The 22,982-nt window shown below is 37.4% G+C and overlaps 1 protein-coding gene across 3 annotated transcripts in view; it reads right to left on the bottom strand.

Annotated features, from left to right (window-relative positions):
- Positions 1–22,982, bottom strand: part of LOC307171076 (traf2 and NCK-interacting protein kinase) — a 67,953-nt gene that overhangs the window by 6,195 nt on the left and 38,776 nt on the right. The window contains exons 18-29 of one of the 3 annotated variants that reach the window (XM_079892457.1): positions 22,798–22,859; positions 22,585–22,661; positions 22,399–22,472; positions 21,829–21,914; positions 19,632–19,722; positions 19,225–19,368; positions 18,124–18,160; positions 17,881–18,036; positions 16,877–17,020; positions 15,017–15,151; positions 13,982–14,082; positions 11,054–11,203 (exon numbers count right to left, since the gene is read on the bottom strand). In XM_079892457.1, the coding sequence (XP_079748583.1) occupies positions 11,054–11,203; positions 13,982–14,082; positions 15,017–15,151; positions 16,877–17,020; positions 17,881–18,036; positions 18,124–18,160; positions 19,225–19,368; positions 19,632–19,722; positions 21,829–21,914; positions 22,399–22,472; positions 22,585–22,661; positions 22,798–22,859 (1,257 nt within the window). Of the gene's footprint in view, positions 1–11,053; positions 11,204–13,981; positions 14,083–15,016; positions 15,152–16,876; positions 17,021–17,880; positions 18,037–18,123; positions 18,245–19,224; positions 19,369–19,631; positions 19,723–21,828; positions 21,915–22,398; positions 22,473–22,584; positions 22,662–22,797; positions 22,860–22,982 lie in introns of all 3 variants that reach the window. The other 2 variants (XM_079892455.1, XM_079892456.1) reach the window with 2 other exon arrangements.

Below are 22,982 nucleotides of genomic sequence, written 5' to 3'. Positions count from 1 at the left end.
TACTACAGCCAATTATTATGCTAAGGCAATGTATATTAAAACAAAATGACTACCTATTTTCATTTTAAAGTTGCAAACATAGGCTGTATGTTTTCTTCAATAATGTGTTAATTTACGGAAGCATATGATCACATGCTGTCAGAAAAAATAGGTATTTTCTCTGCAGCATCTTCAATATGATGATTTAATTTCCATAGAGCTGCCAGACCCCAAAAAATAATAATATTAATAAAATAATAAAATAAATAAAATGTAAATATATTGTTTATTAAGGTGACAATATTATTGAGTTTAATTCAGTAGTTTTTATCGTAATTGGAAAACATGTTTGAAGCACCATTATTCTCGATCTATTAATTATGAATGGTTTTGAGCATTTAACTAAAAATAATCAGTTGAAAGATTCAGGCAGTTTACGTGAATTGTGACAATATTTATAGATAAAAATGCACGTCTGGAGTATATTAACTCTTTCCCTTTTATTGATGGAATTTTCGATCATTTATGACACAACGCTTCCCCAAATTGACGGAAAATGCTGGCGGTGGCTGGCAACTAGCAAAAAATTTAAGTAAAGAGTCAATGTTATGTATAATATATATATATATATATATATATATATATATATATATAAGATATATAAGATATTTAACATAGACATTTATGCATAATATAATTAAGTCATTTTAATTAAGTTTTTTTTTAAAGAGAGGAGCAGATAGAACATCATTTTTAGAAAAGCAAAATTTAAAAATCCAAAATATATTGTCATTAATAACTTATAGCTTATAACTTAGGCTGTAATATAAAGAGGCACCGCTGATTAAATAAACATCTTTTTTATAATACCAATTGATTTAATTATATTACTGTTAATAAAATGAATGTAACTTGTCTAATAATGTATATCATATGTTTATGTTAGTGAAGTGATCCTAAAGGGTCCCAAGTCCAGTGCTCCCAGAGGTCTTTCCACTCTCTTCAGTGCTTCTGATGTGTCTGTGGGCCATGTACATTTCCCCATCTGGCACAGAAGCCCCAGTGTCCACTGCCCCAAGTCCAGTGGTCCTAGAGGTCCTAAATCCGATGGTCCCATATCCAGTAGTCCTGGAAATCCCAAGTCCAGTGGCCCTGAAGGTCCTAAGTCCAGGGGTCCCAGAGTTTCTTTCAGTGTCCTCAGTGCTTCTAATGATGGCTGCCACCATCCGATGTGTGTGTGCCATGCACACTTCTCCATCTGGCACAGAGGCAGTGGTGTCCACTGCAGCACCCCCAGAGGTTGCAACGTCTGTCCAGGAGGTCCAAAGTCAGGTGAACCATCGTCCAGTTGTCCTCCCAAGTCTAGTTGCCCTGGAGGACCCAAGTCCGGTGGTTCCATGTTCATTGTTCTCATGTTCTTCAGGTAGTCCTGGAGTTCCCAAGTTCAGCATTCCCCAGTCTGGTGGTCTCAATTCCAGTGTCCCATGTCTGGTTGCTTCCAAGTCTGGTGGTCCTGTAGGTCCCAAGGTCTTCATCCACACTGTGATCTCCAACTCTGCTGGCTTCGCCCTGGTGTTCTTCAGCCATGACAGCTTCACCTTGGTCTTCAGCTCCGTCATGGCGACCTGCCTGATCCCCAGTGGTCTTTTGCTCCGCCATGATGTTCATCTCCACCGGCCTCCCCTTGGTTTACTTTACCACTTATTTTTATAGTTTGAATGAATGATTTTGATCCAGGTAATGGGTAAGGCTTTCCTCCAACCTTCTCAATGGCTCAGCTGTTACCCACTTCTGGGTTTCCCTATGGGCTGGGCACATGGGGCGGGTTGCATACTTAAAGATCCAAACAGAACAATTTTTTGTTATTTTTACTTTTTTTTACTGTTGTTTATTTCTTCTTTAGACATTTGTTTAATGCCTTTTCAACTTCATTTAACCCTACTGTAGATTTGGTTTATTCTGGTGCCTATTTTGGTGGCAATTTAGTTTAAACGGTTAGTTCACCCAAAAATGAAAAAATTCTATCATTACTTTCTCACCCTCATGTCATTCCAAACCCGTAAGACCTTCTTTCATCTTCAGAACACAAATTAAGATATTTTTTTATGAAATCCGAGAGCTTTCTGTCCCTCCATAGTATAACGACTGAGACAAATCAAACACAATTATTTGGGATATTTAACAAATAATCTTTAAAACTCACAATGGTTCCATCCCCAACTAGGGCAAGAACCATGACTACCATCAGATTTCATTGGTTTTATTGCTGTTAAAAATGTGGTCATGTGGTCAAGACTGAGACCATAGGAAAGACATACAGCCCTAAAGACATAAATTACTGTTTACGAGGATACTTGGAAAGACGGCATTTTGACAAACAAGTATATGTATTTAACTCTTGAATCCCAATAAGGCGGTAACAAGAACTCAGTTCAGTACCCATGTTTTCAATCATGCAGCGTCTCTCAGACCGCGTTTAGAAACCATCTCTTAGACAGTGTGCACAGTTCTTTTTCGCCGCTTATTGCATTTTAACAGTTTTAAAACACTTGTTTTTAAACCGCAATGCTTAAAAACAAATGTAGCAAATGATAAGCTTTCGTGACCACGCAGCACAGCAACATCACGTGAGCATAACCGCTATAGAGACGATAGTCCAAATTCTCGGTTCATCTGGTCTACTGGTATATCGCCCCACCTCTACTTCATTATTTTAGTGTTAACTCTTTCCCCGCCAGCATTTAAAGAAAAAAAAAAGTTGCCAGCCGCCGCCAGCGTTTTTGATAATTTGCACAAAAACTGGAAACCAGAATATATTGTTGTATGAATATCTGAACATGCAATATATCAAAGAAAGAACAGAGCCTTTGCTTTAAAACAAAACAAAAAACATCTAGCTTCATGCATTTTTGTATATATATATATATATATATATATATATATATATATAAAAAAAATTAAGTTAAGTTAAGAAAATCTTTTTTTTTTTCAAAGACTACAACGTGCATAAGCGATGCTTTTATCGCTTGTTTTTGCTTCTTTTTTTTGCCAGTGATTTGATCCGAAGATTCTTTACTGTTTCAGGAGATGCATAAAAGTGCAAGTGAAAACATGGAAAGCTGGAAAACTCTGTTAATGGCGTGGAAGCTTTGTCTCATAAATTCTGTCAATGGCGGGGAAAGGAGTTAATAAAATTATGGTGAAATCTTTATCACACATTACTTTTAAATAAATGCAATGACCATGTAATTCAGTTCATTCAATAACAAGAATGAGGTTAAACACATTTTAATATTAAAAGTTATGCGTTACCTTTGGCTTAGCTAAAAAAAAAAAAAAAAAAAATATATTCTTAACCACTTTTTCAGCGACTACAAAGCATTAGAATAGATATTCTCAATCATTTGTACTTACATGTCTATGTCATTTCCACAATCACACACCTCCCACTGTACTTGCCTGACTCAGAAATAAATTCACACACACTGTGCTGCCATCCCTCTGTAGAGCCACCACAATCCTGAGCATCAATACGGGCATCCAGAGCCGCAGAGAAATCCTTATCCTCTGCCGCGGGATTCTCATGAGCGCCAGCCGCGCAAACACACCGATACAAACAGAGAGTGTGTTCCCAAGTGGGAGAAGCAGAATTACACCACGCAAAGAGCAGCTTGAGTGTGGAAGGACTTCGCTAATGAGTGTGTGCAAGTGAAAGACAACAACTACGCGGAAGATGGAAAAATGCAATTGCATTAAAAGCAATGTGTGTGAGAATATGAAAAAAGTGACAGAATGAACGAGAGAATGGGAGGGAATGAATGAGAAAATGTTGATATGGAAGGCTACATGATTTAGTGCCGCCCAGCTTCCAGTTCTGTTTCTTGCCGCTAGTTCAACACTAAATATATCTACTGCCTGTTATTAGAAGAAAAGAAAAAACCCTGTGAAATACCAGGTCATTTCAATGGGCTTATGCTTTGGGAACATAGCAAAGGCTGCAGAGTTATTTTAGGACGAGAGATCAGTTTGGAGAAACTAGCACACACACACACACACACACACACACACACACACACACACACACACACACACACACACACACACACACACACACACACACACACACACACACACACACACACACACACACACACACACACACACACACACACACACACACACACACACACACACACACACACACACACACACACACACACACACACACACACACACACACACACACACACACACACACACACACACACACACACACATTGTGAGGGTGAACTAGTCCGTAACTATGTGGGACACCTCAGAGGAGTGTGGGCTGTAGCTAGGAGGGGGTGGTGGATGAACACTACGGTCTTCGCTCTTCCTCACTGTAAATGATACACTGCTGTGTGGGTTTGTAGGGACGTCAGCAATACAGTCAAATGCAGCTCTATAGCATCACATTTTTCACACATTACATTTTGTTCTACAGTACATGCTGTTCATATTTATGCCATCTCTAAACTGTAGCGTTTGGTAGAAGGAAAATGAGTGTGATGTGGTGACAGCATTTTCATATGCCTGCTTTTGTTTAAGGTTGAATCTCACGAAAACACAACCAAGCCAAATTTCACCCCAAAACCAAGATCATTTTGATTACTTGTGAAACAAAGTAAAGGTGCAAAATATCTATCTACAGTATGATGGTACAAAAAAAAATTGTGGTTCTGTGATGTGATGTCTAAGCTGCTCTGTGCTATTAGGGTTAAACACTTGGTTAAACACAGAGAGAAATCTGAATTATTATGTTTTCAGATTTGAAATGACTGTGTGTTTCTGGACCCTTGTAACGAGAATCTCTGGCCAAATACACAAGGTAGCGTTGATGGAAATATAGAGGTACAGTTATCAATTCTTTGTTTTGCTTTTAAAGTAAGCCAGACAGGCAACACAAACAACACATAATAATGAGCATTTAAAATATAAATTAAGCAATATAGCACGTACATAAAGCTTGCCGCAGCGACACCAGCAAACATTGCATGAACTTTCTGATATTAAAGGGGACATATCATGCTAAATCCACTTTTTTTAGCCCTTAAATGCATTTTGTTGTATATTTGGAGTGTTTAGAAGTACAGAAAAGTTTTAATTATTCTCTTCAGGTGCTTCGTTGATATCTTTATATTCTGTTTTGGCCTTATTTTTCAACCTGTTCTGATTTTTTCTGTTATCTATGACGTTTTGTGAACTATTACGTCACAGTATTTGCAGCGGAACTGCCAAATAAGGACATTGACTTCCGGCCCAACACTTCGAGCAATCCGCCATTTTTATTTCTCGCTGCAATTTTGTAGTCCAAGCTAAAAGATGCAGAAGTTACGTATGAAGGTAAATCAGTAGCAAAACTCGAGAGCACGTAGATGTGAACTTGAGAACTTGTACAATAAATATTCGTACTTGTACATGAACATTTACACTCACAGCTCCAATGTGAAAACCTGTAAAATAAAAATCTGAAGTTGAATGTTGAAATTTGCACTCGCAGACAATAGTCACAAACCTGTATTCTGAATCTGAAGCTGCAGACAAGTAGACACAAATGTGTAAAATGCCATTCACAGAAATACAACGACAGACACAAATTTGTAATATATATTTTGCGTTTAATCTTACATTCACATTCGCGGTACAACCTCAAATAGGCACTTGCAACTTCTCAAATCTGTCACTGCAAATTCAAATTTCGCGCCTTGACTTTTGCTACTCTTTTCGCGATATATCAGGTGCAAAACTAACTTGTGCACTTGAAACTCAGAGGCGGTGAGAGAGAAAGGGGGGCGGGAGCGGGGGGTTTAAAGGAGCCGTTTTATTGGTTGGCACCTAGCCAATGAAATGGGACTTCGATGATGTCACGAAACCCACGTGCACTGAAACGGTATTAGACTGATATTAAAAGAAATAAACAATATTATCAAACTCAGTAAACACCATGCTAATAATGCATACTACAGAAAAGCAGATGAGCACAGAATATGAACACAACGCGTTTAATTGAGACAGTGGTATTAAAAGACCAAACTCAGGAAACACCATACAAACAAAGCACACAGAAAAGCAACTGAGCACAGAATATGAACGCAACAATTGTACGTTTTCTTCCCATAGAAAACCAAGAAAACGCTTAATGAGGCTTAATGGATCAACAGTTATATATATTAAAAAAAAAACAATAACAAAAAACATAATTCGTTGCATTATTAATAAAACACAGGCAGCAAGTTTATTTGCACTGAACACACATTTGCTTTCTTTCGTCATATTCTGTGCTCATCTGCTTTTCTGTAGTATGCATTATTAGCATGGTGCAAGTAGACAAAATATATATTACAAGTTTGTGTCTGTCGTTGTATTTCTGTGAATGGCATTTTACACATTTGTGTCTACTTGTCTGCAGCTTCAGATTCAGAATACAGGTTTGTGACTATTGTATGCGAGTGCAAATTTCAACATTCAACTTCAGATTTTTATTTTACAGGTTTTCACATTGGAGCTGTGAGTGTAAATGTTCATGTACAAGTACGAATATTTATTGTACAAGTTCTCAAATTCACATCTACGTGCTCTCGAGTTTTGCTACTGATTTACCTTCATAGTTACGAGAGGGTAAGTTAAAATGTTCGGTTGTTGGATGTAGTAACCCACACGCTTCATTGCACCGTCTAATGTAGATGAACTGCCGCGCTTGTGACAGGGCGCATGTTTAACTGAAAGAACGAGCAGAGAGAGAGAGAGACCCGGTCGCGCGCACGCACTCTCTCTCTCTTCGGAGCCAGGCGAAAATGTAAACAAGACACCGTCTCCAAACTAGACGCTGTCTTGCTCTCTCTCCCTCGCACATATTAATCAAAATAAATCGACACGGTGGTAAAAGGTCGGAAGACCAAAGTTTCATGTGTAAATACAGTAACACACCATTGCGATACATCCGTCTTCATTTTCATTTCGCTCCGGCTCCGACTCTGGCTCGAACATGTAAGGCTGGCTGGACAAGTCTTCCGTTGTTGACATTTTGTTAATAACGTGTAAATAAAAAGTTTCTGTGCCGCTAGATAATCGTATCTCTGCTATCAAACTACAAAAATGGCCGAACGGGGTGGAGTTGAACCGAGTGTCACATATAAATAACAGCCAACAAAAATATAAAAAAAATGTAGGACATAAATATAAATTATAAACAAACAAATAAATAAATATACAGCAAACTGAAACACTTAAAAGAGAAATATCAGTGCAAACATAATCAGGCTGATGGACAAGTAACCTTAACATTGAATGAAAACTCAGAGGTCTGAACTTAAAGGTCCCATTGCATGAAAATTTCACCTTATGAGGTTTTTTAACCTTAATATGAGTTTCCCTAGCCTGTCTATGGTTCCCCAGTGGCTAGACATTTTGATGGGTGTAAACCAAGCCCTGGGTATTTTTGAGAAAATGAAAGCTCAGACAGGCGAATCGAGAAATCTTCCCCTTATGTCGTCATAAGGGGAAAGGTTACCTCCCCTTTCTCTTCTTTGCCCGCAAAGAAAATTTGGCCCGCCCATGAGAAAATGAGCTACGCGAGCGCGATATTGTTTTTTTCTCGAGAGACATCATGGCTTGCAAATGAGCGAAGCATGGCAGTTGCTCAGTGTTTGGATGTACAAATGAACACAAAAGTATTTTTGTAGTTCCTTCATCCGAGCCTCTGAAAAACCAGTGGGTTATGTGAATTTCTGATGTGTAATTGTTCAAGTTCAGACAGATAATCTTTCTCTCAAAGTCGTTCAATACTGTTTATGCATCAGTAAATCAAGCCAGTGACTAAACGATCAACTTCACGTCGTTTCTTAGTAGGATGAAAATAATCGTACTTAAACTGTGATTAATATATATACAGAAAGCGATCAAAGAACAATCCCTTTCCAATCGCACAAGCTGTCAATCACACAGCGCTGGACACTTGCCAAAACTCATTATGAAATCAATGACACTGTTACGCTGCACAACGAAGCTCTTACTGTACTTACCTCATGTTTGCATTGGTGAAAGCATTAAAGGAGAACTCCGGTCAATTTTAACATTGAGCTCATTTTTTGGTCAATTTGGAGTGCTGTCAATACAGAGAACAACGACATTTGCCGAGTATGCGCGTGAACTCGACAATCGACTACTTTGGACTTCAACCGAAAACAGGATGTAAATACAGGCATTTGCGCTGGCTTAAATAACATCATTTTTATCCATTTCTTTCACATCTACTCAGATTCACTCGTGTTCACTCTGAAGGAATCACTCACATGACCTGTGCACTTGTAATGACACATCAAGGATGTTAAGAGGCTAAAAGCAGGTTTAAATATTGCCCCATTGAAGTCAACAGGGTGCAAATTTTAAAAAGAGGATAACACGGTGTAGGCAACACCGATTTTTGTCGTTGTTCTCTGTATTGACAGCACTCCAAATTGACAAAAAAATGAGCTCAATGTTAAAATTGACCGGAGTTCTCCTTTAATGAGAGTGCAGAAACTGTGTTGCAAGGGCTTATAAGATCTTCATTCATGCGATCAACAAGCTGTCATCTGCTCAGTGCTCATCACTGCAACCTTTTATGTGATGAGATAATATAAATACTTAAAAAACTTATCACGATTCATAATCTCGATAGCTGTAATAGTAAAAACATATAATAGCTGTAATAGTAAAAGTTTTCGAGAGAGCTCCACATGTAATTCTAGATATTTCATATGCAAGCATGTCAGCCAATCACAGCAGTGGGCGTTTACACTGAAGTCTCTCAGCAGACACGCCCCTTCAAACAGAGCGTTCAAATCAGAGGCTAAAATCAGGCTAGGAAATATGCCTTTTATTTCTAAATTATAACAATTTTTGATCTAAAAAACATACTAACATTATAAGGGCACCCGAGGAAACATTATAAAATAATAAAATAATCCATGCAATGGGATCTTTAAACACAATTATATACTATTATATAAAAATTAATAAACAAAATATAGCCTATGGCAGCAAACGTAAAACCCAGAAGCACTGCAGTGTATTTACTACATCTACAGCATAGGAGAATGACACAGAAGAGAAGAAATTCTTCAATAAAGTCATTAGTTTTGTTTGTTTTTTGCACACAAAAACTATTCTCGTCACTTCATAACATTAAGGATGAACCACTGGAGTCACATGGACTATTTTAACGATGTCTTCACTTCCTTTCTGGGCCTTGAAAGTGGTCGTTACTTTGCAGTCTATAAGGGGGTCAGAAAGCTCTCGGATTTCATCAGAAATATCTTCATTTGTGTTCTGAAGTTAAACAAAGGTCTTACGGGTTTGGAACGACTTGAGGGTGATTAATTAATAACAGAATTTTCTCACACACAGGCACAGAACACACGTGCTAGTTTGCAGTCGGCTGTAGTCTGCTGGATTTTCTGCCTGAACGGCCATACTAGCGATCTATCACTACGTGACAAAGTTTTTCTTTTCTTTTGTCACTAACCGACTGATTAAAATTTAGTTGACCAAGCTTCTTTTTGTCAATTAACGTTTAGTCGACTATGAGGGAGCAGCCTTACTGTAATATTCTCTCTTCTAGCTCTTTTACAGTATTTACATGTAGTACCATGATGAAATATCTATCACATGTATTGTACAACAATATTTAATGATTGTACAAACAACTACACAGGAACATTAATTTAGATCTCCCACACACAAGATACTGATTACTGACACTGATACTGGATTTCACAAAGGTATTTCATGATGAGAAACAAATTATTCTACATTAAGTGCAAGGTTTCTTTAAAGACATGAATAAGATGAAGGCCGTTCTGAGTTTTTAAACATGACATCTCAGTTCTGAAATTAGTGCAAAAGTGATTGTAAAATAACAAACAAACAAATAAAAAAACCTGTACTTCCTATAAAACAGGAGCAGTACTATGCCGGGACACTCATTTTCAAAATGCTAAATAAATTATTCTGACACATTTTATACTGTGACTGTTCAAATAGTTTTAATGTATGCATACAGTATGTATCAGTTAAAGGAATACTCCACCGTGTTTTCATATTAAACTATGTTTTTCCCTTAACTAAGACGAGTTGATACATACCTCTCTCGTCTCAGTGCGTGCACTTAAACGCTCAGGCGCGCGGTGACACTTTGAAAGCCCAGTTCATTCAATATGTGCCAAGCAGAGAAACAACCAAACACCTCCACGTTTTCCCTATTTAAATACAGTTACTCGCGTAGTGTAACTCGACCTAGGACGGTGACACAAAACAAAACGTTGCGCTTTTCTAAGCGTGTAAAATGGATAACTATATTGTATGGCGGAATACCATTGCAAGTGCTTGTAAGCACTTCGTCTTGGCGCAGTAATATCTTCGCTAGAGGGAGCGGGGGCCGGTGAGAGGATTTTTCACGAGTGAAGATATTACTCCGCCAAGACGAAGGGCTTACAAGCACTTGCAATGGTATTCCGCCATACAATATAGTTATCCATTTTACACGCTTAGAAAAGCGCAACGTTTTGTTTTGTGTCACCGTCCTAGGTCGAGTTACACTACGCGAGTAACTGTATTTAAATAGGGAAAACGTGGAGGTGTTTGGTTGTTTCTCTGCTTGGCACATATTGAATGAACTGGGCTTTCAAAGTGTCACCGCGCGCCTGAGCGATTAAGTGCACGCACTGAGACGAGAGAGGTATGTATCAACTCGTCTTAGTTAAGGGAAAAACATAGTTTAATATGAAAACACGGTGGAGTATTCCTTTAAGTGTTTTTGTGAATTTATGCTCTTAACCATTTTCAGTGGTGACAGATCCACTAAACATTGTCCCACCATCAGTGCAGACAACATGGGGCCATTTATTTTAACACAATGTTACAGCTGACCCCATTAGATGTTTGCTTGATTTTTTCAGTGACCTAGCATGCTAGTATTACCTAAAAAAAAATCTAATTACAACAGACAGTTGCACTACTGCAGGTGTAGACAAGTGCTTGCTGGGATACTCACATGACTGGGCAGGTACAGATCGAAGGGCGTCCCTGAATCCACATCAACAGCATGAAAGCCATAGTGAGACCCATAGATGACCTTTAACCTCTGTCCATTCTCCACCGTCAGGTCAACTGAGAGGGGCTTCTGAGGCAGTGAGCTGAAGGACTGACCGAAGATAAAAAACAAATGAGTTACTCATCTACTGAAAAATAAACAAAGGATGGACATAAAATCTAGTGCCAAAAATTATTTTATTTTTTATTCATTTATTTTTTCAGGAGAGTTTCTCCACTAATAGACTGATTGGCAGTTTACTGTCAGGTCTAATATTGTTTCTAACTGCTTCAATTTAATACTGTGATTCATAAAACAAGTCACATTCCAAAACCCGACTCGCACATACATTTTCAGAAAATTTGTGATTTGTGAACGGAACTGCAAACTGTACAGTTACTCTAAACGGCACGCACGCACGCACACACACGTATATGTGGTTTACAGGGACTATGGAGATAGAAGTAATATTTTTTTATACTGTACAAACTGTATATTCTATCCCTTACACTAAGGCTACGTTTACACGACAATGATATGCTTAAAATGGAGAAGTTTTTCCTTTGCGTTTTCCGCCTACATCATAGTCAAAACGATCCCCATTCACACGGATCTGCGAAAACGAATAAAAACGCTGTATTCTGCTGCCAGGCCATTAGATGGCGACGAAACACTATAGACTGAACACGTAACACGCATGTGCACGACATCATCCTCTTCAGAGATTCACATTTTTGTTGCAAAGTTTGCATTTTCAGACACCCAAAACGCATAAAAAGTCTTCCATTTTTAGTTGAAAACGGTGTTGTGTAAACAACCCCTGACCCTGCCCCTAAACCTACCCATCACAGAAAACTTTTGCTTTTTTTTTAATAAAAACAAAAACACAGTTTAGTTTTTTTTTTTGTTAAGCCTTTTGCTTTACGAGGACACAGAAAGTCTCCTCATTAACCAAGTTTATGTTGTAATACCCATGCCATTATAAACATTTGTGTCCTAATAAACCATAAATACAAGAACACACACACTTGTGCAACACACAGAGACTTGAGCAGTGTGTCATCTGAAGGTTTTACATCCATGTTCACTGTTCTCCACTTTGACAGATGAACTTGTGCCTTGACTTGTCAACTGTGATAAGACTTCCCAGAGCTTTGAACAATATCATCTTTGGTGATGACATCTTCAGTGAGCAATCACCTGATTTTAAATGATGATCAGATCACGTACAGGGGTGATGTGTGGAACAACATATATAAGATCATGTGTTGCATGAAGGACCATTAATTGTGTGTGTCGATGCACTCAGTCCGAAATTTGCACTTTTGCAGCCACAAAGAGCATTTGTTCATTCCTGATGCATTACCGATGCAATCATAATTACAATTTTTTTCCCAGAATGTTCATATTTAGCAGCATTAAAACTCATTTGGTGTCAAAAAAAAATAAATTTGCATTTCACATTTCATTTATCTGTCAAGAACAGCAGCGAAACATGATGCCCATTGCTACACTAAACTGAGCAAGCCAGCTTCAGTTAACAATTTCTTTGAAAAAAGAACATATTTTCAATGACATTTTGTAAACATACTATGTTTTCATGTCCATAAAAATGGGAAGGACAACAATCTGATCTAAATGTTATAAATATAAACGGCAGAACTTCATGTCAGAAGTAGAGTAAGTCTCTCAGGACAGCAGTGAAGTAGGGCACGTACTCAAAAATGACCCATTTCCAAAAACACCCCAGTTACATTATCTATCATTACACTATCCTATCCTATCCTATTCTTTTTTCTTTCTTTTTTTCAAATGGAAGAATATATAAATGTAAACAGCAGGTAATTAGAAATATCACATTAGAAAGTATGGTTATGACCATAACTGCCTCCTGAGCCAAAGCAATTATGGACGTACTGTACTAGGAATCTCAGAAACCTTTCAAGAGCTTTATGTTTCAACCTTTTCTTTAAAATTCACTGTGGTTTCCAGGTGAAATGAACACTAGTGGCAGTAAAACACCAAAAACTTTTGTTCATTTTCACACAAATTATGACTGGGGCAGATTATTGATTACTAAGGACTTTTTGGCACAGCTTTTCTGACGTAGTTTACATTTACATTTATGCATTTGGCAGACGCTTTTATCCAAAGCGGCTTACAATGCATTTCAAGGTACACATTTACATTCCTATCAGTTCTTGCTTTCCCTGGGAAATGAACCCATGACCTAAGCACCAATGCTCTACTGTTTGAGCTACAGGAAAGCTATAGTTAACTTGCTCGGTAGCTCACCTAATTTTTTTTAAGTAAAATCAGCATAACTTATGGGCAGTATGACAAATACTTCTATAATGCACAAATGTTTTACAATTTAATAGGTAACACTTTGCAATAAGGTTCATTAGTTAACATTAGTAAACTAATGCACCTTAGATAACATGAACTAAGAATGAACAATACTTCTACATCTTTTATTAATCTTTGTTAAAATTAATTTTCAACATTTACTAATACATTATTAAAATTAAAGGTTGTATTTGTTAACATTAGTTAATGCACTGTGAACTAACATGAACAAACAATGAACAGCTGTATATTTATTAACTAATATTAACAAATATTAATAAATACTGTAACAAATGTATTGCTCATGGTTAGTTCATGGTAGTTAGTTAATACATTAACTAACGAACCTTACATTTAATAATTACTCATTATTTTTAATGATAATGTGACTTCTTTGGCATGGTGGTAATATCAATCTCTTTCGTTTCCTATAATTTCCTCTTTTTATTAATTTTTCAGTTATGAAATAATGACTAAAAATGTTTTGCCATACTTTGTGACATCTCAGAGAGATCTTCTCTACTAGCATACGAGACTTACTTTGAAAGCCATGAACTTGTGGTATGGCTTGGGAGCCCATGCATAGATCTCCACAGCGCTCCTCAAGGCGATGACCAGGAACTTGATTTTTTCATACCGAACTGAAAGAAGTTAGTGTTAAATGATAATCAAAATGGAGATTACATGCAAGAAAGACATTTATCAAACCATTCTAGCCTAGATTATTATAGAACCAGTGGCGAGGCCACATAAGGGCCAGAATGGCACTGTCCCACTCAATCAAAGCTGCCAGAATATACTAATGGACTGGAAATAAAACTAAACTTTAATCTTTCCTATTGTATCCAAATTGTACTAAACCGTGACCCCAAAACCGAGGTACATACCCAACCGTGACTTCTGTGTCATGTTACACCCCTATATATATATATATATATATATATATATATATATATATATATTATATATATATATATATATATTATATATATATATATATATATATATATATATATATATATATATATATTATATTATATTATATTATATTATATTATATATATATATATATATATATATATATATATATATATATATATATATATATATATATACACACACTGTATATAGAAGACAAAATATTTAGGTCCATCCTATTTCACCAAGATTTCTGGCATCACCACTGCATGTTGTTTCAAAACTGACCACAATTATGACACTGAAATCTGAATTTGCTCTATTATTGTGTGTCATTCTGTGATTATAAATACAACCAACAAAAAACACCCTTGAAAGACAAGCCTGTTTAATCCAGACTTAATATTTGTCAGGATACTTGCTACTTTACAGGACTGATAATACTTCCTCTTCTGGTTTGCTAGATTGAGTTCACCAGGTATTTCTGTGCAGTGTGTGTATAATAATAACTGTCAGTGTTTTTAATTAGAATACTTAGTATGTTTTATTGGCTTACCTTGAATGTCTGCTTTAAAAGGAGATTAGCCCTTGTATACTGTAAAACTGCGTGAGATGTAGCACAATGATGTTTGTTAAACATATTTAAAATGGACTCACCTATTTTGTAGCTGACACATCCCTCCAGGTCTCCCACTGAGGTCCAGCCCTGTTTCTTTTCCACCTCTGGATCATTACGCAAGATCTTATTCCTCAGCCAGGACAGGTAGTACAGCCTCAGCTTGTTTTTCTTACCTTTCCACAAGAAATAAACAATAAATTAGATTCAAACTATATCTATACACTACCAGTTAAACGTTTCAATGGTTTTGAAAGAATGGTTTCTTCTGCTCACCAAAGATGCATTTACTTGATGAAAAAATACAGTAAGCAATAAAATTGTTCAATATTACTAGTTTTCTATTTGAATATATTGTATTTTGTATCAACTAGACTCTCCCATGTGAAGGCTTCATTGACACGATTGCTGATCCTCAACAAACTCGTCTCCATACCGGCGTGATTCCGATCTTCAACCAGATGAAACTGGATAATATTCTGATTGTTCCAAACCAATCTGACTTCTGACCTGTAATGCTGCCTGAATCATAATCATACACTGTTCGTTCACTGACCAGAGGAAAACTTTTTTGCATTATTTCCCTGTTATCTCTGTAAAGCTGCTTTGAAACAATCTGTATTGTAAAAAGCGCTATATAAATAAATATGACTTGACTATTTTAAAAGGCAATGCTGAATTTTCAGCATCATTACTCCAGTCTTCAGTGTCACATGATCAATTTATCAACAAATCTTTTTCCAACATTTACGCCCAAAATTCCAAATCAAAAAACACTATGGGCCATATTTTAACGATCTGAAACGCAAGTATCAAATGCGAAACACAATTGACCTTGTGGGCGGGTCTTGGCGGTTCTTGCACCCAACGCAAATCTAAAATGGGTTGGTCTGAAGTAGCTTCATTATTCATAGGTGTGGTTTGGGCGTAACGTGAAATAAACCAATCAGAGCATCATCTCACATTCCCTTTAAGAGCAGGCGCGCTTTTTCCTTGGCGTATTGCTATTATAACGGCGGATTTGCCAGGCGCACGCCAGGAGCGGTTCACAGCCGAGGAGAGCAACGCTCTCGTCACGGCCGTAAAAGAGAGAGAAGTGACATTGGGGATGGAGAAACACACCCAAATTAGCTTCGGTTAAACAGGTATATAATAATGTGGGTAAATGTGTAAGCTAGATGTATGCTTTTATAATAAATTGTCTATCTATCTATCTATCTATCTATCTATCTATCTATCTATCTATCTATCTATCTATCTATCTATCTATCTATCTATCTATCTATCTATCTATCCATCTATCTATCTATCGTTTGTAATAATATGATTTGCAAAAATGAAAACTGCTGCTTCTGTGTAGATTAGAGAACCAAAGTGTATGCGCGTTGTGCAGGCTATACATTATGGTCAAGCATGCGCCCTTAAAATAGCATAATGAACAACGCGCAACGCGCCACTGACTTTAGACTAGGTTTTTTCTGGCCAGTGGCGCAATTGTTTTATGGAACAGTAAAATAGCACCAGGGATTGTTTGCGCCGGAACACGCCTCCTTTTTTGCGCTGAACCGCCCAGGGAGCGCAAGTTCATTCCCTAGTTTAGCGACGTGCTTCTGTGGAGGGAAAAGCGCGCTTTGCACGGGTGCAAAATAGGAATGAAACATGCGTCGGTGTACAAAGTCAATTGCGCTGGGTGCAAGATAGGGCCCTTGATCTCAGCTTCAAGCGTGGCTCCTCCAACTAGAATTTAGATCCCAAACTATCAATATGATAAAGCTTTTTCAGTCTTGTGGTCAAGTCTCTTGCAGGATTTGCCAAAAACTCTTGATTTTGTTCATTCATTTGCTAGTACAAATATAAGAATACTATCTGTTGTAGTAAAGTGCTTTGTGTAGAGTATGTACCTGATATAGTGATGAGTACATTGAGCCCCTCCAGTACGTCCATCTGTTGGAAGCGTCTTCGGCTGATGAGAGAGTAAACTTTGCCCTGACCACTGCGGTCCAACAGCCACAGGCCGTTCTCTGTGCCCACCAACAGATTCACACCTAAACACACACACAACAGTCATAGTGAGGAAAGACAGATCTGCCTCAATTATATCAATTAAAACAACATTTTCACTGCATGCAATACCTGCATGCATACAAGACAAAAAATACACATTGACAACGGCACGTTTATCATGTAATAAATGGGTGAGATTACAAGTTGTTCAGTTAGAGTCATTAACACAGGAAGCCTGTCATTTCATGTACTGATGTGACTGATATTTTTGCTGAGATGGGAGTGTCTACAGTGTGTATCTGGATGTGGGCCATGTGTGCATCAGCAAACTCACTGAAATAAATCATATATATGAGATACAATTACAATCATTCTGAGCAGTCAATAACTGGACTCTCCGAACTGATTAAAATTTCAACAGTGCAGAAATGTGGCCAAAAGTTTTCATTCCATAATAAAATAGTAACAAAATTCAACAAAGGTCAAAATATATAATGAAAAGATGTGTGAAAAAATCATCCGTAAACAGGACGGGACAATTTTTCTCAGAGGACTGCTGATTTTGATGAAAAACAGTAGGTATTTTGCTCCATATTATTATACAAACAATTAACAAAGTAGATTTAATTTCAGCTTTATAATTTCAATAATATAACAGTGAAGTGAACATAAAATGAAGTGTGCATTACAGTGATTTTCACAATTTGATAGTGAAGTATTACTTATTGAGCAGATGTCAATCATGGCAGGTGACACCATCCCGGTTCTGTCTTTTGCTTTGTTTTAGAGTTTCAAAACATTTCATATGACATTCATTTATTTTATTATTTTACATTTGATTTAAGCAGGAACAGGTAAATGTATTTCTGAAGTGTGATGTGTGTATATGAAGATGTCTCACCCCACAGGCTAGCGCAGAGGATCTCAGCATTGAACTTCTTTTTATATTTGCGGATCTCTGGGGCGTCGCTCTGAGGTCGAATGTTGGTGGGGTTGACGTTCACCACAGAGCCCTTCCTGTGGGGCTGTCTAACACACGGCTCACACCTGCCATTCACTGACAGAGAGATGCATGTGTTTCATACACTGACATTTTACTCACTGTTTACTGACATTTATACAGGTCAGTGGGCATCAGACTCACATTGGTCGTATCCCTGCGGACTCTGAGGTGGAGATATCTGCAGTAAACGAGGGTCAATAAAAGGTGAGAATGAGGAAGAGGAAGAGGACGTGCTTTTTCCTGGCTGGTTATTGAATACTTTCTGTTAATACAGAATAACACAAGCACAAACATCAGGGGGAGAATGACAATGCAAGTATGATCAAGCAGACCACCAAATCATTGCTCTTTCCATTAAAAAGCGCTGACCACATGGAAACATAATTCTATAATATTTTTACATCTATGTAAAAAAAGGAGGAAAAAACACACACAAAAAATATATCTTTGAAATTATTAGGCTAAGTTAGGGGTGGGCGATATACTGGTAGTCTTAAAATACATTTAGTCTTAAAGTGACAGCAGCCTAATATACCTAGTGCTGTCTGTGTTTTTAATGTTAATCAAACAACAAAAGATAAAGAGAAATTGCTCCTGACTGAATCACTTTTGTAACTTTAATAAGAATACATTTATATTTAATTTACACAGAGAAGACTATGCAGTGTTTTTTGTACATTTACAGTAAGTGGTTTATACAATTTATTTAGCCTAGCATTTCTTATTTAGTGCTTGAATTTTTCAGGTAGGTCTATTTAATTTGTGTCTTTGTTCTATTGTAGTTTGTTGTCCTTGTAATTAGTTTCTTTGTTCTTATTTTATCACTGAGTGTTTACTTGTCTTCTTTTTTTATACTTATTTAGGCAGGTTTTTTTTTTTTTGTGTGATATTGAAATTGGTGACGAGAATTATGAAATTGAAATGGTATAAAAAAAATATATTTAAAGCAAAAATAACAATATTGTGATATATATTGTTATCGTAAAAAAATAAAATGACTCGTATCATGCTATAAGTTTCATGACCAGGCAATTGAACCTTGTGTGAAAACACCCTTAAGCTTGGGCAGAGGTTGAACGTTATTAAAACTCTAACTGCTTACCTCTGGAACATGAGTATTGTGTGTGTATGAACAGAGTATTAGGCACACATTAAAAAGAACCAATCTATCAAAACCCAAGTTCTCAAATGATGTTATCAGTGGTCTGAACAAAGCCAGAAGACGTCTAGATGAAGACCTACATCAAAGCTCTGTGTGGTGAGTTGGTGGCAGGTGAGCTCATGTGTGGGGCTCTTGTGCAGGAGGTCCGGCAGATGGTAGCTGTCGCTGGATTGGGATCCGGAAGGCCTCTGATGGACGTAATGTGTTGGCTTTGCTGCACTCTGCTGGAGAAACATGAATATCTTTTTTAGGACAGGAAATCCCACTTTGAAAAAAGCTGACAGTATCTCTGAAAAACTGATGGATTGAATGATTACAATAAATACAATAAATCTCCACTGGTGAAAATGAGCTGCAGTATCACAATAAAACCAAAGGTAGATGAACACATTAGGACCCAATTATTGAGTTTTCTTCAATATATACTGATATGTTTGTCAGCTGTTTCACCCTGTTCCCTAAAACAACAGACTGAAGGTGACTTTACCTGCTGCGGTTTCACATTGAGATGAGGCTGAAGAATGATGTCATTAAACTGCCCTCTGGATAACAAGGGCCTTCCATTGCTCAACGGAGACCTAGACAAATGACAGTCAGAACGATTTTAAGGATGCCAAAGAAAACATTTGATCCTTTGACCATGAACAAGGCAGCAAAGACAAACAGTACACTAGACACAACAGTAGAATAACTAGAAATATACCTGTGAGCAGAAATGATCAGGGTTTAAGCACTTTAAGGCCTTCAAGCCACTGCGTAAAAAGGTATTATGTTTTATTTAGCAAGCATGTAATCACTTAGATCATAGATGGGAAAGACAATTCATAGCCAATACAGGCAGTTTGCTAAGGAAATACATGCTTTTTAATCCTTTTTTCAAATTCATAACAGTTAAAGTGGCACCTATGGCCCGATGTACATAACAGTTTCCATGCTTCTTTAGAATCATGCGCAATCTATGCAAATCAGGCAGGAAGAGGGCCATTTTCAGCCATTTCATGGGATTTGCCATTGAAATACAGCAGTTTTACACCTTTTTAACAATTATAGCCCCACCTATGGGCCAATCTCCATTAAAGTCTGCATGCTTCTTTAGAATCATGTGCCGCATGTGCTCACCTAATGATGTAAAATGCTCGATTTTAGTTTAGGAATGATAGGTTTTTGAGTATACTTGGCCATGCCTTTTTTCTAAAGGACCCTTCTATAGCTATGCAAAGGCCAAAGTCCAACATATTTTTGATAATTATTGACCGTCCTAGAGATAAAACCGTAGTGGTTTTATCAAGGTTGAGACAAAAACCTAGGACTAGTTTGCGAAAGTTGGTACTTGAAATAATCTCCAATATTTAACGAACGATTCGATTGTCAGCGGAGGTCCTAGAGGCAAAGTTGCTCAGAATGAGTGGTTCTACCATGCAGTATGAATGCTGTGGGCGTGTGCGAAAAATCGCCTGGTATATAATCCAGTCAAAACAGCCAAGTCAAAAACGCGAGTACATTGGTTTGCATACCCCACACAACCTCCATTTTGCTTTTTTTGCTATTTGACTTGTAATAGCAGACAATATGAAACAAGTATGCTACGATACCCTCACTCCTGATAAGGAAGAATTGTTAATAAAATCAGCCAAATGTTTATCTGTTTCTGTGTGGGTTAATAGCACTGAGTACAAAAAACATCAAGTTCAGTTCCACCCATAGGGTACAACGGGGCTAAAGGCACACCTTAAGAAAAAATGTGCTTTTCACTACTCCGATAGTCTATGAGCAAAGCTGCAATGTCTTTGCCAGGCTGTTCGAGAACTAGCCGTTTTCCATACAGAAAACAACCAGCACAAGCTAATGTGGTTTGACGTTGATAGGGCATCGGCAGAACAGCAGAAATGTGACTGCCACAGGCACTTCTGCATTGCGAGGAATTCACTGTCTTGATTCAGTGACATGCGGAGCCTAGCATGTTCACAACCTTTGACACAGGGACCTATCCATCCGGCACCAACCATATGTCTCCTTTCACATTCATTTCAATCATATCAGGATTATTTTGGTATGGAGTTTAAATCGGTTGCAATCACTGTTGAAAGGGATAGTTCACCCTTAAACGATTCTGTCGTCTTTTACTCATGTTATTTCAAAACTGTCTGACTTTCTTTCTTCTGTGAGCACAAAATAAGTTATTTTGTAGAAACCCAGCAACATTGGAGCCCACTGACTTCCTTTGTATGGACAAAAACAGATGTTCTTGCATGTTCCACAGAAGTAAGAATAAGCATATACAGGTTTGGAATAACATGATAACAAAATTGTAATTTTAGGGACTTTAAAGGGATAGTTCCCTCAAAATTGAAAATTCTATCATCATTTACACAAAAGAAGACATTTTGAAGAATGTAGGTAACCAGACAGTTGACTGTAGCCGTTGACTTCCATAGTATTTTTCCTACTATGGAAGTCAATGGCTACCGTCAACTGTCTGGTTACAAACATTACAGATTTTTTGGGTGAACTATCACTTTAAGGCATTGCCATGGCTGATAAACTTAGCATGACATTAACAAGAGTATGATTAACCACAAAATCACATCAGCCACTTCATGAAATTCTCATAATCTTTGACCATGTGTGTTTTGTTTTTAAATTGGTCAACTTTCAAGGAGAGCAAACAGTCAAGGTGAGATTACCTAGTCTTCTCATCATCTTCATCACTGGAGGAAGAATATTCCGCAAGCTTCATTAATGGGCTGAAGTGAGACTTCATTCCCAAACCCTTAAAGACGAAAACAATTTGATATTAAAAGCCAACAATCTTCAGGCCTGTTCACACCAAGGACGATCACTATAATGATATAGATCTACAAATTGTTCTAAATTTAAAAGAATAGCAGAGTCCACACCACAACCATAACCATAACAGCACAGAGGAACAATATTGTTGGAATCTCTTTTAAAAAAAAAAATTCCAGCAGAAGAATGATAAAAACATTGACAGCCAATCAGAATCCATCATGCTTTAAAGAGCTGAAGTATGTTGTAGCGGCAGGCGACAAAATTGCAGTGCGAGCTTAGTTATCCTTATAGGTATCTTTATAGTTATCGATTTTGGTGTGAACGGGGCATTACTGATACTTGTTTTAATATTCTATATTTGGTTAGGGAAATAAAGAGTCTCTGCATAAAAAGCAGAGGTGAAATCAGCTGCATAAAGTGCTTAAGCGCTGCAACATTATCGAATATGAAATACAGATTCACACCTGGTTTGGTGGTGATGTTCCTGGACTTTGAGAGCTTCTGTTTTGATGAGCTGGACTGTCCAGCATACAGTAACCTGCAAGAACGAGAATGTCTACATGACAGTGTACAAAGACATATGCTTGAATTATTGACCATATTCTGTTCTGATACAGGTTTCAGTAAGTAACAGATAGAGAAAGACACACCTGACTGTGAACTGCTTGTTGAGCTGTTAGAGAAGGACATCTTAACACTGTTGTCCAGAGAAGACTGACGATCTCCACTGATAGAAAGACAAGAAACAAAAACAGCCACAGTTTCAAGTCTGAGGATAATGAGGGGCTTCAGAGGACTATATTTGATCCTAATTAATGTGGGTTTGAAAATGTGTCCTGCAAGGATTTCAAACAACAACTTACCTGGATCCATATCTATGATGGCTTGTGACATCTTTGAATTTTGAAGTTGTTCGTTCTGGAATCTTAAGAAAATATTTGCAAAAAATAAACAGATTGCTTCATTTTTTTGTTGTTGACATTTTAGCCATTTGTTTAGTGACTAAAGTTAATTATTTAGTATTCTTCATGCAATACACTTCTCAATG

This window comes from Squalius cephalus, assembly GCF_949319135.1.
Source record: "Squalius cephalus genome assembly, chromosome: 14".
In the NCBI taxonomy this organism is placed as follows: domain Eukaryota; kingdom Metazoa; phylum Chordata; class Actinopteri; order Cypriniformes; family Leuciscidae; genus Squalius; species Squalius cephalus.
Note: the sequence above shows the minus strand (reverse complement) of the source record. Positions and strands in the feature narration are given on the sequence as shown.